Source organism: Schistocerca gregaria, chromosome 4 (genome assembly GCF_023897955.1).
Source record: "Schistocerca gregaria isolate iqSchGreg1 chromosome 4, iqSchGreg1.2, whole genome shotgun sequence".
Classification (NCBI taxonomy): Eukaryota; Metazoa; Arthropoda; class Insecta; order Orthoptera; family Acrididae; genus Schistocerca; species Schistocerca gregaria.
Genome location: NC_064923.1, coordinates 775,172,673 through 775,187,759, shown reverse-complemented (window position 1 = coordinate 775,187,759; position 15,087 = coordinate 775,172,673). Strand labels below are relative to the sequence as shown.

Sequence of the window (15,087 nt, the reverse complement as noted above, 5' to 3'; positions counted from 1 at the left end):
CAAAATTTTTCAGCTTACCAGAACAGAGAATGTGATTTTTATCGAGAACTAACACGGAAACGACAGCAACATTTCTGCACCATGTTTGTACACAAAAGAGCTTCGCTGCAAGTGGCGGCAGCTGCTCTCCAGCATCGCATCTGTGAGATATGCTACTGGTCTGTTTCGCCCACTGGTCCAGCTTTCCCATATTTACACCAATGACAATAAATAAATCGATCTGATGATGAGGGAATGTAATCCCCAGAGACGTACCAAGAAACACCGAAGTAAAATGGACCGACATTAAGTACCCTTCATATTTCCGTCAAAACTGCCAACGCTTTGTTATAACAGAAATGAAGTAATAGTTTTGTAGTTACGTATCACATTCTCGAATAATAAATATCGTTACGCCCGCCACTGGAAACGTCTGAATCTCTAGAAGAACTGTGTTTTCCTCCAGGTGCAGTGAAGGTCGTTACTTGGCTTGCTCTTCGTCTCTCCTCCTCCTCCTGCTCCATCCCCTCCTTCTCCTCTTCATCATGTTTGATTTTTCCTTCTTTTCATCACTCACCTTACACATATATTTTTGTCCTCTTCCGCCTGCTTATCCTTCTCTTCAACGCCTTGCTCTTTTTCGTCTTTTCCTTGACACACATCGCTCTGAGTCTGGCTGTTCCGTCGCGTTTACAGTTAAATGACATGTATAGGTAGTGACAAAAGCATTATATTTCTGCAACCTTTAACAACGACAGTGTGGTGTAGGGAAACCAGGCGTTGTTAAGCAGTTTGTAGTCACTATATAGCATATTTCCATCGACACATCCGTGAGATTTGAAAATATAAGTGTCTGCAACCTGTCACAGTTATTAAGACTTCCAATACGCATTTCGTTCGGATATTTATGCCGCCATTATCAGATGTACTTACTACAATTAAAATGCCACATATGCTTTGTATATATGTTTGGTGGACTTCTGTAGCAGCAAACGATTTTTGTCCTCTGCTGCCGGACCTAGGACAGATGCCATAAAATATCGTCTACACACAGAGTGTATGCCTTTTCAGTTGTAAGAAGTCCACCTTAAAAGCAATAAATATTATAAAAGTAAGTGTGTAGTGTGAGTGCAGCTAAAACTTAGAAAGAATCTCGGTACGCTCAAGAGCGTTATATGGTGTGGTGGCCCTCTATCCGCCATCCATGACGAAGATTCCCCTTTTCGCCTGAAGAGTGGGTTTATGAAGATACAAGGGCTGGGAAGTTTCACCCTCTAGAAATTTCTAGAACATCCCAGAACGTTCGAGAGTATTCGTGAACAATCCAGAGCATCCGGGAGTATTAGAGAGCATTCCACAACATTCCAGAACATTCCGTTGTGTTCCAAAATGATCCGGAATTTTCTGGAATGTTCTAGAATAGCGTGGAACATTCGGGAAGATTCCAGAATGTTTGGGAACATCCCAGATCATTGTGAAACATTGGAGACGTCTCTCGAATGTTGTGGAATGTTCTGGAACATTGTGGACCGTTCGAAGCCTTTTTGATATGTTCTGGAATTCGCCACTGGTGGGGCTATCCATTGGTAGGGATACATAGAGCAAGATCTATCGTGGATTAGAACGTAAGTTTATCATTGACGAAGGGAGAAACCGAAAAAGTAGTGCAGTGAGTGAATAAAACCAAACGGTGAAACGTGAGTAATCAAAGTGATACAGTGACTAAATATAAATCGAAAGTAGAGTATGTAAAGTGTGTAAAGTGTACTTAGTGTATTTAATTTGTAATTTAGACCATTTATAGCCCTAAAAGAGGAGGAAATCTTGCCAGGTCTCAAGCAAAACGGTGAAAACAAAAAGAACAGCAAAAAACGGAACAGATGAACAGCATAAAGCACGTTTAAGTTCCAAAAGAACGAGAATGAGCACCGAGAGAAGCAGATAAACCAAAGAACAACGATATGAATCGACTGAATACTCAAGAATTGCGAAACAATCTTACAATAAAAGACTAGAATGCTGCGCGGGGTAGCCGTGCGGTCTAGGGCGCCTTGCCACGGTACGCGGAGCTCGCCCCACCGGACGTTCGAGTCCTCCCTTGCGCATCGGTGTGGGTGTTATCCTTAGCGTAACTTAGTTTAAGTTAGGTTAAGTAGTGTGTAAGCCTCTGAATCGATGACCTCAGCAGATTGGTCCCATAGAACTTAAAAAATTTCCAAAATTTCCCAGGACTACGAACTCAAGCAAGCCATGAAAATATCACCCTACGAGAAGCGTGAACGTGGACAAGTAAACAGTACAACCTAACAAATTACATCCAGAGGAAAGAATGTAACAAACTGAAACACTTAATAAATAGAAAAATGGATAAACTTATCAATTTTACAACGCCAAAAAATTCAGTAGAGAAACACCAGGCTTGTGCTGCATGAATGGAAAAATTCCATTACTAACTCCCTGAGCGAAGCCGGGAACTGTAGCCAGTGGTGGACTAAATATTCTTTTGAAATGTCTAGTGGAAAACAAAATAAATGTAACTGAATGCAGTAATTGTTTTTTTCAGACAGATTTTAATAGTGATCGCAACTAAAATGTAAGCATCGGTGAACTGTTGTTGTTGTTGTCTTCAGTCCTGAGACTGGTTTGATGCAGCTCTCCATGCTACTCTATCCTGTGCAAGCTTCTTCATCTCCCAGTACCTACTGCAACCTACATCCTTCTGAATCTGCTTAGTGTATTCATCTCTTGGTCTCCCTCTACGATTTTTACCCTCCACGCTGCCCTCCAATACTAAATTGGTGATCCCTTGATGCCTCAGAACATGTCCTACCAACCGATCCCTTCTTCTGGTCAAGTTGTGGCACAAACTTCTCCCCATTCCTATTCAATACCTCTTCATTAGTTACGTGATCTACCCATCTAATCGTCAGCATTCTTCTGTAGCACCACATTTCGAAAGCTTCTATTCTCTTCTTGTCCAAGCTAGTTATCGTCCATGTTTATTGTGTAAGGAAATTATTGTACACTATTTGATCAAAAGCGTACGGACAGCTGTTAGTGGGTCCCGGTTTAGGACGAGTAAATCCTTCGCCTGTCTGTTGGTGTGGACTCTGCTGGAGAGACTTTCAGTGAGGTGTGTGAATCTATGGAGGAATGGCAGCCTGTTCTTCCTCAAGAGCCGAAACTGGACAAGATACTGTTGTTGGACGCTGGGGTCTGGAGGGAAGTGGACGTTCTAACTCATCCGAAAGATGTTCCTCTGCCTTCTGGTCGGAAGTGTACGCAGGCCAGTCCATTTCAGGACTGTCGTTGTCCCAAAACCATTGGCTCGAAGATGCTGCTTTATGAGGTGACAGAGTTCATTCTTACGCTCATACAGTCATCACCTTCGAAGAGTTCCTCTACAGCAGAAGCACACAAATCTGAAAGGTATTTTCGTACACTTCCACATTAAGCGTTTTATTGAGAACAATAGGGAGACCACATCTTGACCACGAAAACCACCCCCATACGGTAACACTACCTCCTTCGTACTTCACTGCTGGCACTACACACAACGACAGTTAAGGTTCTGGAGGCATTTGGCAACCCTGGACCCATTAATCAGACTGCCACCACAGGACACATCGCGGTTCTTGACTTCAGACCTCTTGTTTCCTGTCATCCTCGTTCAGTAGCGTTAGCCTTTACACTGCCTCAAGTGCCGCGTATCACAGAGCGCAAGAACGTGTGGCTCATGAGGTGGTGCTCGGCCACTGCACCCAATTACCTTTAACTCCCTAGGCACGGTCAGTCCGCCAGGTGCAGCGCAGGTAGCACGATGGAACTCACGAGTGATTCCTTCTGCTGATTTCATCCGATATTCCTCAACCGCCCTCTGTAACGCTCGACGGTCCCCATCCGTCCGTACCAGAGGTCTCCCTGGTGCTATTCCAGCTGTGGTCATCCTCCGCATTTGCACTTCACAGTCACAACACCAACAGTCGCCTTGGGCAGCTATAGAACGTTTAATAATTCCTCTGGTGAGATTGTTACTTCGGTGACCACTAATTACTAGAACACTGAGCTCCATCTCTAATTAACTCGATGTTGACAAGACGTTAAGAAGTATTGTCCCTTCCTTTGTAAGCTACTGCGGTCACCTGTAAGACCCAGTGCTTCTCTAACTGCAACCCAGCAGTCCCCGACTGCTCTTACGGTGGGGGTCCGGGTCTCGTGACGTCTAGTGGTGAACTCCGCATTACCCAGCCATGTCGGAGTATTTTTGATCAGACAGTATACAGGGTGTTACAAAAACGTACGGCCAAACTTTCAGGAAACATTCCTCACACACAAAGAAAGAAAATATGTTATGTGGACATGTGTCTGGGAACGTTTACTTTCCATGCTAGAGCTCATTTTATTACTTCTCTTCAAATCACATTAATCATGGAATGGAAACACACAGCAACAGAAGGTACCAGCGTGACTTCAAACACTTTGTTACAGGAAATGTTCAAAATATTTTCAGTTAGCGACGATACATGCATCCACCCTCCGTCGCATGGATCCCTGATGCGATGATGCAGCCCTGGAGAATGGCGTATTGTATCACAGCCGTCCACAATACGAGCACGAAGAGTCTCTACATTTGGTACCGGGGTTAAGTAGACAAGAGCTTTCAAATTCCCCCATAAATGAAAGACAAGAGAGTTGAGGTCAGGAGAGCGTGGAGACCATGGAATTGGTCCGCCTCTACCAATCCATCGGTCACCGAATCTGTTGTTGAGAAGCGTACTGAACACTTCGTCTGAAATGTGCAGGAGCTCCACCGTGCATGAACGACATGTTGTGTCGCACTTGTAAAGGCGCGTGTTCTAGCAGCACAGGTAGAGTATCCCGTATGAAATCATGGTACCGTGCTCCATTGAACGTAGGTGGGAGAACATGGGGCCCAATCGAGACATCACCAATAATGCCTGCCCAAACGGTCACAGAAAATCTGTGTTGATGACGTGATTGCACAATTGCGTGCACATTCTCGTCAGCCACACATGTTGATTGTGAAAATTTACAATTTGATCACGTTGGAATGAAGCCTCATCCTTAAAGAGAACATTTGCACTGAAATGAGGATTGACACATTGTTGGATGAACCATTAGCAGAAGTGTACCCGTGGAGACCAATCAGCTGCTGATAGTGCCTGCACACGCTGTACATGTACGGAAACAACTGGTTCTCCCGTAGCACTCTCCACACAGTGACGTGGTCAACATTACCTTGTACAGCAGCAACTTCTGTGAAGCTGACATTAGGGTTATCGTCAACTGCACGAAGAATTGCCTCGTCCATTGCAGATGTCCTCGTCGTTCTAGGTCTTCCCCATTCGCGAGTCATAGGCTCCCTAAGACGCCGATGAATTGCTTCGAACGTCTTCCTGTCGGAACACCTTCGTTCTGGAAATCTGTCTCGATACAAACGTACCGTACCACGCCCCGTGCTAATCCATACATCAAATCGCCATCTGCCAACTCCGCATTTGTAAACATTGCACTGACTGCAAAACCACATTCATGATGAACACTAACCTGTTGACGCTTCGTACTGATGTGCTTGATGCTAGTACTGTAGAGCAATGAGTCGCATGTCAACACAAGCACCGAAGTCAACATTACCTTCCTTCAATTGGGCCAACTGGCGGTCAATCGAGGAAGTACAGTACATACTGACGAAACTAAAATAAGCTCTAACATGGAAATTAAGCGTTTCTGAACACATGTCCACATAACATCTTTTCTTTATTTGTGTGTGAGGAATGTTTCCTGAAAGTTTGGCAAATACCTTTTTGTAACACTTTGTATACACCAATGAATTCCAATTTTCTTCGAGTGACTGTAACATATTGTAGGCCTAAGTTCTGAAACTGTCAAGTAAGTAGCGAGGTGAAACGATTGAGGCACTGGACTCACATCGGAAAGGAACGAGGTTCTATTTTTTGTCCAGACATGCTGATTTAACTTTTTCGCTTTGTCTCGAAATAGTCTAAAACAATTACTGATGTACTTGCTCTTCACAACAATCGACATTATTGCCAAAAGCGAGATGATGCGGACTGGTTGTAACAACCAGATATTTGATGTAGGCACTGTACCTGGAAGCATGTTCTTCAGGCACACGCCGTGAATCTCCTGCCCACTCATCTTGTGTGTGCCCTTCACGTAGATGATGACGTACTGTCGTAGGTCCATTGATAACAATCACCTTGATTGCACTGACGATCGCTGTGGTTTAATTGTCTACTGACCTGCTGGCAGTGATTAATTACATACTTTTTAGTGATGCTGTAATATAATTTAATAATTGCCATTTTGCGATATGTTCCACGCTTTATCACACACACTATGAAAATAACGACACACAATTGAAATGAAATAAAACACAATCTCGCAATATGTACGTCTTTGCCCGTGGACGTTAACACTCAGACTGACGGCCATACTTCGTGCCAGTAATTTACGGAGTCTCTGTCCTCGAAAGCGGGCCAATCAGAGACCATAGAAGGGGCAGCGCTACTTTATAAGGGCGTGCTTTCGACACCCAGCCGGAGACCAGAAACGCATTTCTCAGTCGCGTCTCGTGATAGACAACACACACAGTGCTTGACTGCGACGCAATACATGTTGCGCAGATGATATTATCCTGTATTGTGCAACACTGAAGTTTCGTGTGCTCTATTTGCCTGGAATAGCCGTTTCCCAATAAATGAAAATCAAGTCCGAGGCTCATCAGATCTCAGCTTAGAGCCAATGACCTATAGATTAATTATTACGAGGTTGTAGGCGATCTCGTATGCTTCCCTTGTTCAGTCCGAGTTTGTAAACCTTTGACCTCAGTCTTTAAAACACGGCTATCCCTTGCATACTAACTTGAGCGTGGTATCTGATTCCAAACTGGTGTTTCCTTCACGACAGTTTTCTTTCAATGTAACTCTGACTGTGCGACTGATCCAGGGGGAGGTTCGAGTCCTCCTTCGGGCATGGGGGTGTATGTGTTTGTCCTTAGGATAATTTAGGTTAAGTAGTGTGTAAGCTTAGGAACTGACGACCTTAGCAGTTAAGTCCCATAAGCTGTCACACACATTTGAACAATGTGACTCTCTCCTATACACAAAGCTCAACAGAAGGTAGGAAATCATAGGTTCCACTACAATGACTTCTTGTAGGACACCCACTGAGGCCTGTACAATACATATAACCATAAGTCCTTCTGAAATCAAACATGATTTTCGTTAGTTGCAGAAAACATTACAAAACTCTCCTTAGTGTACATGTTGACAAACAAAGTGAATGTCTTTAGCTAATGATGATGATTATCAGCCTTTAATAGTCAGTATGACCTATCAGCACTTGGACGAGTTCTTCCACTCTGAAAGGCATGCTGTGGATCAGGCCATCAAGTTTATCTTGCGTTTTGACGTCCCACTCCTCAATGGCTGCTAAGATCCCATTCACGAACAGCTGCAATAATGTTTGGAGACTGTTCAAAAGTGGCTCAAATGGCTCTGAGCACCATGGGACTCAACCTCTGTGGTAATCAGTCCCCTAGAACTTAGAACTACTTAAACCTAACTAACCTAAGGACATCACACACATCCATACCCGAGGCAGGATTCGAAACTGCGACCGTAGCGGCCACGCTGTTCCAGACTGAAGCGCCTAGAACCGCACGGCCACACCGGCCGGCGTGGGGACTGTCCTGGCCTTTGCATTCGTTTGATGTGGCATCTCTAAAGACAGTGAAACATTGCTAGAGGACGGTGTGGTCGGTCTTCCATTGTCATGGACTTGAATGATGTTATCATCGACTTCACGTCTCTAGGGCCTCACAATCGTTTGTAGGACCTCTTGAGGTATCGCTGACCAGTCAGATACTGCAACCCAGAACACTACATTTTTACCTGCAAACGGATAGACGGTGTCGTCTAGCGTTTCTCCAAACCATAACCCGGCCAGTGTCCGATCGCAAACCAATCTTGGCCTCATCAGCAAACATGACATTACTCTGTTCTCCAATGGCCGTATGTTGATGTGTAAGAGTCCAGGTCCTCCGATTGCGTCGTTTTCGTTGGTTCAGTGCAGAACTTCTCGTTGGGTCTTCTGCAGTGATGACCACTCTGATGCACTGTTTTGTCTGAGATAAGAATCCCTGTCGCCAGCGAGAAGTTATTTCTAACATTTCTGGCAGTTGATATTGGGCGCCAGTGAGCCGACAGTTGGAGGAAACCATCCTGCATTGGTGTTTTCATACGAGGCAGACCACTGCGACGTCTGCCTGTACTTTCTACACAAATTACGCACACCACTTTGAGTGATATGGAACCTATCTGCAACATCTAACTGTGTATGATCTGCTCAAAGTAAAGCCACTATCCTGACTCTATCAAAGTGTTGTGCGCCCCTGCGTGGCGTGTTACTCCAGTGCTGAAGTAAACGAAGCTGTCCTTGATACTGGACTGCTCGCGGTGTGATGCTGCGCCAGCGCTATGTTTACAAGACTGGGGAAACGGCCACAAAGTATGCCAGCAAATAAACACCGTCCAATACGTGGGCTCTAACTGGATAGTGCATGAATTGCCTAGGTCAGTGAGACCTCTAGCATCGTAGACTACATTTTACGATAGTTGTAACCTCCCCCTCACTTATGGACCTTAATGGTAGTAAAAATTAAACCGCGTCTTCCTAATGGAAATTTGGGAAAAGCAATCGTCACCGAAGTTAATCTGTCGGTAAAGAGGGAGGAAAGGGTTACAGCTAAATGAAACCAAAATGCAAATGAAACTGGTGGAAATTAATTTTGAAAAGGGGTAAAATTAATAACGAAAGTACATGTGCGGTCGTTACTTTAACAATTAACTGGCGTTAATTAGACATTTGTGGAAAATTACGGTCCGAAGACCTATGGACAACTAGTATCATAACTGAAAAAGAAAGGTTATTGCAAATATAATTAGCACAAAAAGCGTGGCAAGTGATGCTTGACACATGTAAAAACTGAATGTTTGTCTGAAGTAATAAATGACGCTACACTCTGACTTAATTTCGCAAAAGAATTAATAAAACAGGAAAATTAAAAGTTAATTTGTTGTTGTTGTTGTTGTTGTTGTTGTCTTCAGTCCTGAGACTGGTTTGATGCAGCTCTCCATGCTATCTATCCTGTGCAAGCTTCTTCGTCTCCCAGTACCTACTGCAACCTACATCCTCCTGAATCTGCTTAGTGTATTCATCTCTTGGTCTCCCTCTACGATTTTTACCCTCCACGCTGCCCTCCAATACTAAATTGCTGATCCCTTGATGCCTCAGAACATGTCCTACCAACCGATCCCTTCTTCTGGTCAAGTTGTGCCACAAACGACTCTTCTCCCCAATCCTATTAAATACTTCCTCATTAGTTATGTGATCTACTCATCTAATCTTCAGCATTCTTCTGTAGCACCACATTTCGAAAGCTTCTATTCTCTTCTTGTCCAAACTATTTATCGTCCATGCTCCACATCCATACATGGCTACACTCCATACAAATACTTTCAGAAACGACTTCCTGACACTTAAATCAATACTCGACGTTAACAAATTTCTCTTCTTCAGAAACGCTTTCCTTGTCATTGCCAGTCTACATTTTGTATCCTCTCTACTTCGACCATCATCAGTTATTTTGCTCCCCAAATGGCAAAACTCCTTTGCTACTTTAAGTGTCTCATTTCCTAATCTAATTCCCTGAGAATCACCCGCCTTAATTCGACTACATTCCATTATCCTCGTTTTGCTTTTGTTGATGTTCATCTTATATCCTCCTCTCAAGACACTGTCCATTCCATTTAACTGCTCTTCCAAGTCCTTTGCTGTCGCTGACAGAATTACAATGTCATCGGCGAACCTCAAAGTTTTTATTTCTTCTCCGTGGATTTTAAAACCTACTCCGAATTTTTCTTTTGTTTCCTTTACTGCTTGCTCAATATACAGATTGAATAACATCAGGGATAGGCCACAACCCTGTGTCACTCCCTTCCCAACCACTGCCTCCCTTTCACGCCCCTCGACTCTTATAACTGCCATACGGTTTCTGTACCAATTATGAATAGCCTTTCGCTGCCTGTATTTTACCCCTGCCACCTTTAGAATTTGAAAGAGAGTATTCCACTCAACATTCTCAAAAGCTTTCTCTAAGTCCACAAATGCTAGAAACGTAGGTTTGCCTTTCCTTAATCTTTCTTCTAAGATAAGTCGTAAGATCATTATTGCCTCACGTGTTCCATTATTTCTACGGAATCCGAAGTGATCTTCCCTGAGGTGGGCTACTACTAGTTTTTATATTCGTCTGTAAAGAATTCGTGTTAGTATTTTGCAGCTGTGGTTTATTAAACATATTAAAGTTAGATATAGTGGGAATTAGTGAAGTTCGGTGGCAGGATGAACAAGACTTTTGGTCAGGCGAATACAGGGTTATAAATACAAAATCAAATAGGGGTAATGCAGGAGTATGTTTAATAATGAGTAGGAAAATAGGAACACGGGTAAGCTACTACAAACAGCATAGTGAGCGCATTATTGTGGCCAAGATAGATACAAAGCCCACACCTACTACAGTAGTTCAAGTTTATATGCCAACTAGCTCTGCACATGACGAAGAAATTGAAGAAAGGTATGATGAAATAAAAGAAATTAATCAGATAGTGAAGGGAAACGAAAATTTAATAGTCATGGGTGACAGAAATTCGAGTGTAGGAAAAGGTAGAGAAGGAAACGTAGTAGGTGAATATGGATTGGGGCTAAGAAATGAAAGAGGAAGCCGTCTGGTAGAATTTTGCGCAGAGCACAACTTAAACATAGCTAACACTTGGTTTAAGAATCATGAAAGAAGGTTGTATACATGGAAGAACCATGGAGATACTAAATGGTATCAGATAGATTATGTAATAGTAAGACAGAGATTTAGGAACCAGGTTTTAAATTGTAAGACATTTCCAGGGGCAGATGTGGACTCTGACCACAATCTATTGGTTATGACCTGAAGAAACTGCAAAAAAGGTGGAAATTTAAGAAGATGGGACCTGGATAAACTGAAAGAGCCAGAGGTTGTACAGAGTTTCAGGGAGAGCATAAGGGAACAATTGACAGGAATGGGGCAAAGAAATACAGTAGAAGAAGAATGGGTATCTTTGAGAGATGAAGTAGTGAAGGCAGCAGAGGATCAAGTAGGTAAAAAGACGATCGCTAGTAGAAATCCTTGGGTAACAGAAGAAATATTGAATTTAATTAATGAAAGGAGAAAATATAAAAATGCAGTAAATGAAGCAGACAAAAAGGAATACAAACGTCTCAAAAATGAGATCGAGAGGAAATGGAAAGTGGCTGAGCAGGGATGGCTAGAGGACAAATGTAAGGATGTAGAGGCTTATCTCACTATGGGTAAGATATATACAGCCTACAGGAAAATTAAAGAGACCTTTGGAGAAAAGAGAACTACTTGTATGAACATCAAGAGCTCAGATTGAAACTCAGTTCTAAGAAAAGAAGGGAAAGCAGATAGATGGAAGGAGTATATAGAGGGTCTATACAAGGGCGATGTACTTGAGGACAATATTATGGAAATGGAAGATGATGTAGATGAAAATGAAATGGGAGATACGATACTTCGTGAAGAATTTGACAGAGTATTGAAAGACCTGAGTCGTAACAAGGCCCCAGGAGTAGACAACGTTCCATTGGAACTACTGACGGCCTTGGGAGAGCCAGTCCTGACAAAACTCAACCATCTGGTGAGCAAGATGTATGAAACAGGCGAAATACCCTCAGATCTCAAGAAGAATATAATAATTCCAATCCCAAAGAAAGCAGGTGCTGACAGATGTGAAAATTACCGAACTATCAGTTTAATAAGCCACAGCTGCAAAATACTAACACGAATTCTTTACAGACGAATGGAAAAACTAGTAGAAGTCGACCTTGGGGTAGATCAGTTTGGATTCCGTAGAAATAATGGAACACGTGAGGCAATACTGACCCTACGACGTATCTTAGAAGAAAGATTAAGGAAAGGCAAACCTACGTTTCTAGCATTTGTAGACTTAGAGAAAGCTTTTGACAATGTTGACTGGAATACTCTCTTTCAAATTCTAAAGGAGGCAGGGGTAAAATACAGGCAGCGAAAGGCTATTTACAATTTGTACAGAAACCAGATGGCAGTTATAAGAGTCGAGGGGCATGAAAGGGAGGCAGTGGTTGGGAAGGAAGTGAGACAGGGTTGTAGCCTCTCCCCGATGTTATTCAATCTGTATATTGAGCAAGCAGTAAAGGAAACAAAAGAAAAATTCGGAGTAGGTTTTAAAATCCACAGAGAAGAAATAAAAACTTTGAGGTTCGCCGATGACATTGTAATTCTGTCAGAGACAGCAAAGGACTTGGAAGAGCAGTTAAATGGAATGGACAGTGTCTTGAGAGGAGGTTACAAGATGAACATCAACAAAAGCAAAACGAGGATAATGGAATGTAGTCGACTTAAGTCGGATGATGTTCAGGGAATTAGATTAGGAAATGAGACACTTAAAGTAGTAGAGGAGTTTTGCCATTTGATGAGCAAAATAACTGATGATGGCCAAAGTAGAGAGGATATAAAATGTAGACTGGCAATGACAAGGAATGCTTTTCTGAAGAAGATAAATTTGTTAACATCGAGTATAGATTTAAGTGTCAGGAAGTCATTTCTGAAAGTATTTGTATGGAGTGTAGCCATGTATGGAAGTGAAACATGGACGATAAATAGTTTGGACAAGAAGAGGATAGAAGCTTTTGAAATGTGGTGCTACAGAAGAATGCTGAAGATTAGATGGGTAGATCACATAACCAATGAGGAAGTATTGAATAGGATTGGGGAGAAGAGAAGTTTGTGGCACAACTCGACCAGAAGAAAGGATCGATTGGTAGGACATGTTCTGAGGCATCAAGGGATCAGCAATTTGGTATTGGAGGGCAGTGTGGAGGGTAAAAATCGTAGAGGGAGACCAAGAGATGAATACACTAAGCAGATTCAGAAGGATGTAGGTTGCAGTAGGTACTGGGAGATGAAGAAGCTTGCACAGGATAGAGCAGCATGGAGAGCTGCATCAAACCTGTCTCAGGACTGAAGACCGCGACAACAACTACATTCTACTGGACACGGTCCCCAGGCCAAATGGGCTATTTATGTGTGCCAGCTAATGTTTCCCGTCCGCGACACCGTGCCAGAAACTATCATAACAAGTCGAGCGGAATTACATGCTGCCAAACGCCGAAAGCGCGGCATCTCGCAGGAGCGTCACACAACACACCTGCTCCACCGCCCTACTCCAGCCAGACTCCCCTCTGCCCGAGCTCCATGCGCATCGTTAACACTCTCAAAGGTCGTAAAACAATTACGATATATAAAGGCACAGAAAAGTCATATCTTCAGGTAACAAAATAAGGAAAAAATTTATAGGACAATAGATGGAAATAGGAGGATATGCATTTCCGGCGTTACATAGTCTTGCAAACTTTGCTGAGTAGTGTATGTACACGTGTATCTTGACTGTCTGGTGTGTCCTCAGGTGCTCCTGTGCGAGGCTGAGGGAGCCCCCGAGTACGACAGCGTCACGTCGTCGCACAAGAAACAGATGGTGCTGGTCAAGTCGCTGTGGAGGGGCTGCGGCGACTCCAAGAGGTAAGCAAAGCGCATTATTTCTGCTCACCACTGCCGATCATTTACTTGACTGACTGCTGTCCTTAAATAACAGTAGGGCCTCTTAGCGACCGGTAATTCACTGCGTCCTTTCTATATCTGTCAGTGTGTTGCAGCACTGAGCGTACTTGAGGTAGAGGGCTAGTGTGACTTGTGCCCTAGCGAAACATCTGACAGGGTTGTCGCAGCTTATTTGTCAAGGATATCTGCTGCAGCTCGTCTTTAAGATATCCAGATGGGAAGCCACTTCATTGCTCTTAATCATCTCTTTTACTTTGATCTTGTAAGCAGTCATTGAGACTAAAATCATGAGAAGCTGCACATTTTTCATTTAAGGCATTTCCTGACGAGAAATTAAAGGTACATGATATGTTGTGATACATGAGACAGCTGCATTTCATCTCACTCGTCAATCTGTGAAAGAACATTGAAGCAGTTCAGCTCAAACAGTCTCGTATGGGTCATGTGTCGGTATTAAGCGACAAACACCGAGAGTCGCTGCCCCAGTAGCGTATCTGCTTCAGCAGCCACTTTATGGTTTCTGAGCTCCTACAGTAAAGTAACCAAGTAGCAGCGAGAGCTCCGTGGTTCAGCACGAACGATCTGTGTATGCGGTGGCTGTGTAAACTAAGTACACTGTTGCCACATCAACCATATTAACGATAGACGTCTGTTCGGTAGTGGACTTTTGTTTACGATGCTACAGGGCGAAATGACACTGTAAAATTACTTTGCGACAGCGGCGTGAGTTTACAGGGGCGTCTCGAGAGAAAGGTTTCTTCTTGTAGACTGTTTCTTACTAAAGCGTTTTTCTTCCTTGGTTTTGTTCCGCCAGTTTCTGCGTCCTAACTGTGCTTCTGCCCTCGGTGGGGGCAGATTTTGCCAGCTCTTCGGTACGTCTCAACATGCTGTCGTCTACATTCTGTCGCAACAAAAGAATGTACACAACATGGTGTTCCAAACAATGTCATCCCCAGTACACAAGAATACAACTCATGGATAAATTAGTAGAGAAACGCTGGGTGATTTCTAACTTAGGCGTCGAGACCTTCACACCAGTTTTAGTTAGTCGGTTCAAGAGACTCCGTTAATGGACTTTCTGGCGCGAATCACATGGCTCCCCAGGTTCTCCAACTCGAACGTTTCGAATTTTTATTGCGTAAGGATATGTAAAAGCTTGGTGTATTCCAGTCCTTTTGATATTGTCAAAGAATTCCCGGAATACATTGTGGATGTTTGTCAATCCCTTCGGAACACGCGTGGGATATTTCTACGTGTTTGGGCGTCCATAACGAGATGTGCTGAAGCCTTCCTTCACACATATGGGCGTCATGTGGGAAACTAGTAATAATGTGTTAGTCCTCAGGTGTTTATCT

General features: G+C 43.3%; 1 protein-coding gene across 1 annotated transcript in view; it reads left to right on the top strand.

Annotated features, from left to right (window-relative positions):
* Nucleotides 1–15,087, top strand: part of LOC126267932 (discoidin domain-containing receptor 2-like) — a 737,095-nt gene that overhangs the window by 681,286 nt on the left and 40,722 nt on the right. Inside the window, exon 14 of the mRNA XM_049973242.1 lies at nt 13,581–13,693. Within this exon, the coding sequence (XP_049829199.1) occupies nt 13,581–13,693 (113 nt within the window). The remainder of the gene's footprint in view (nt 1–13,580; nt 13,694–15,087) is intronic.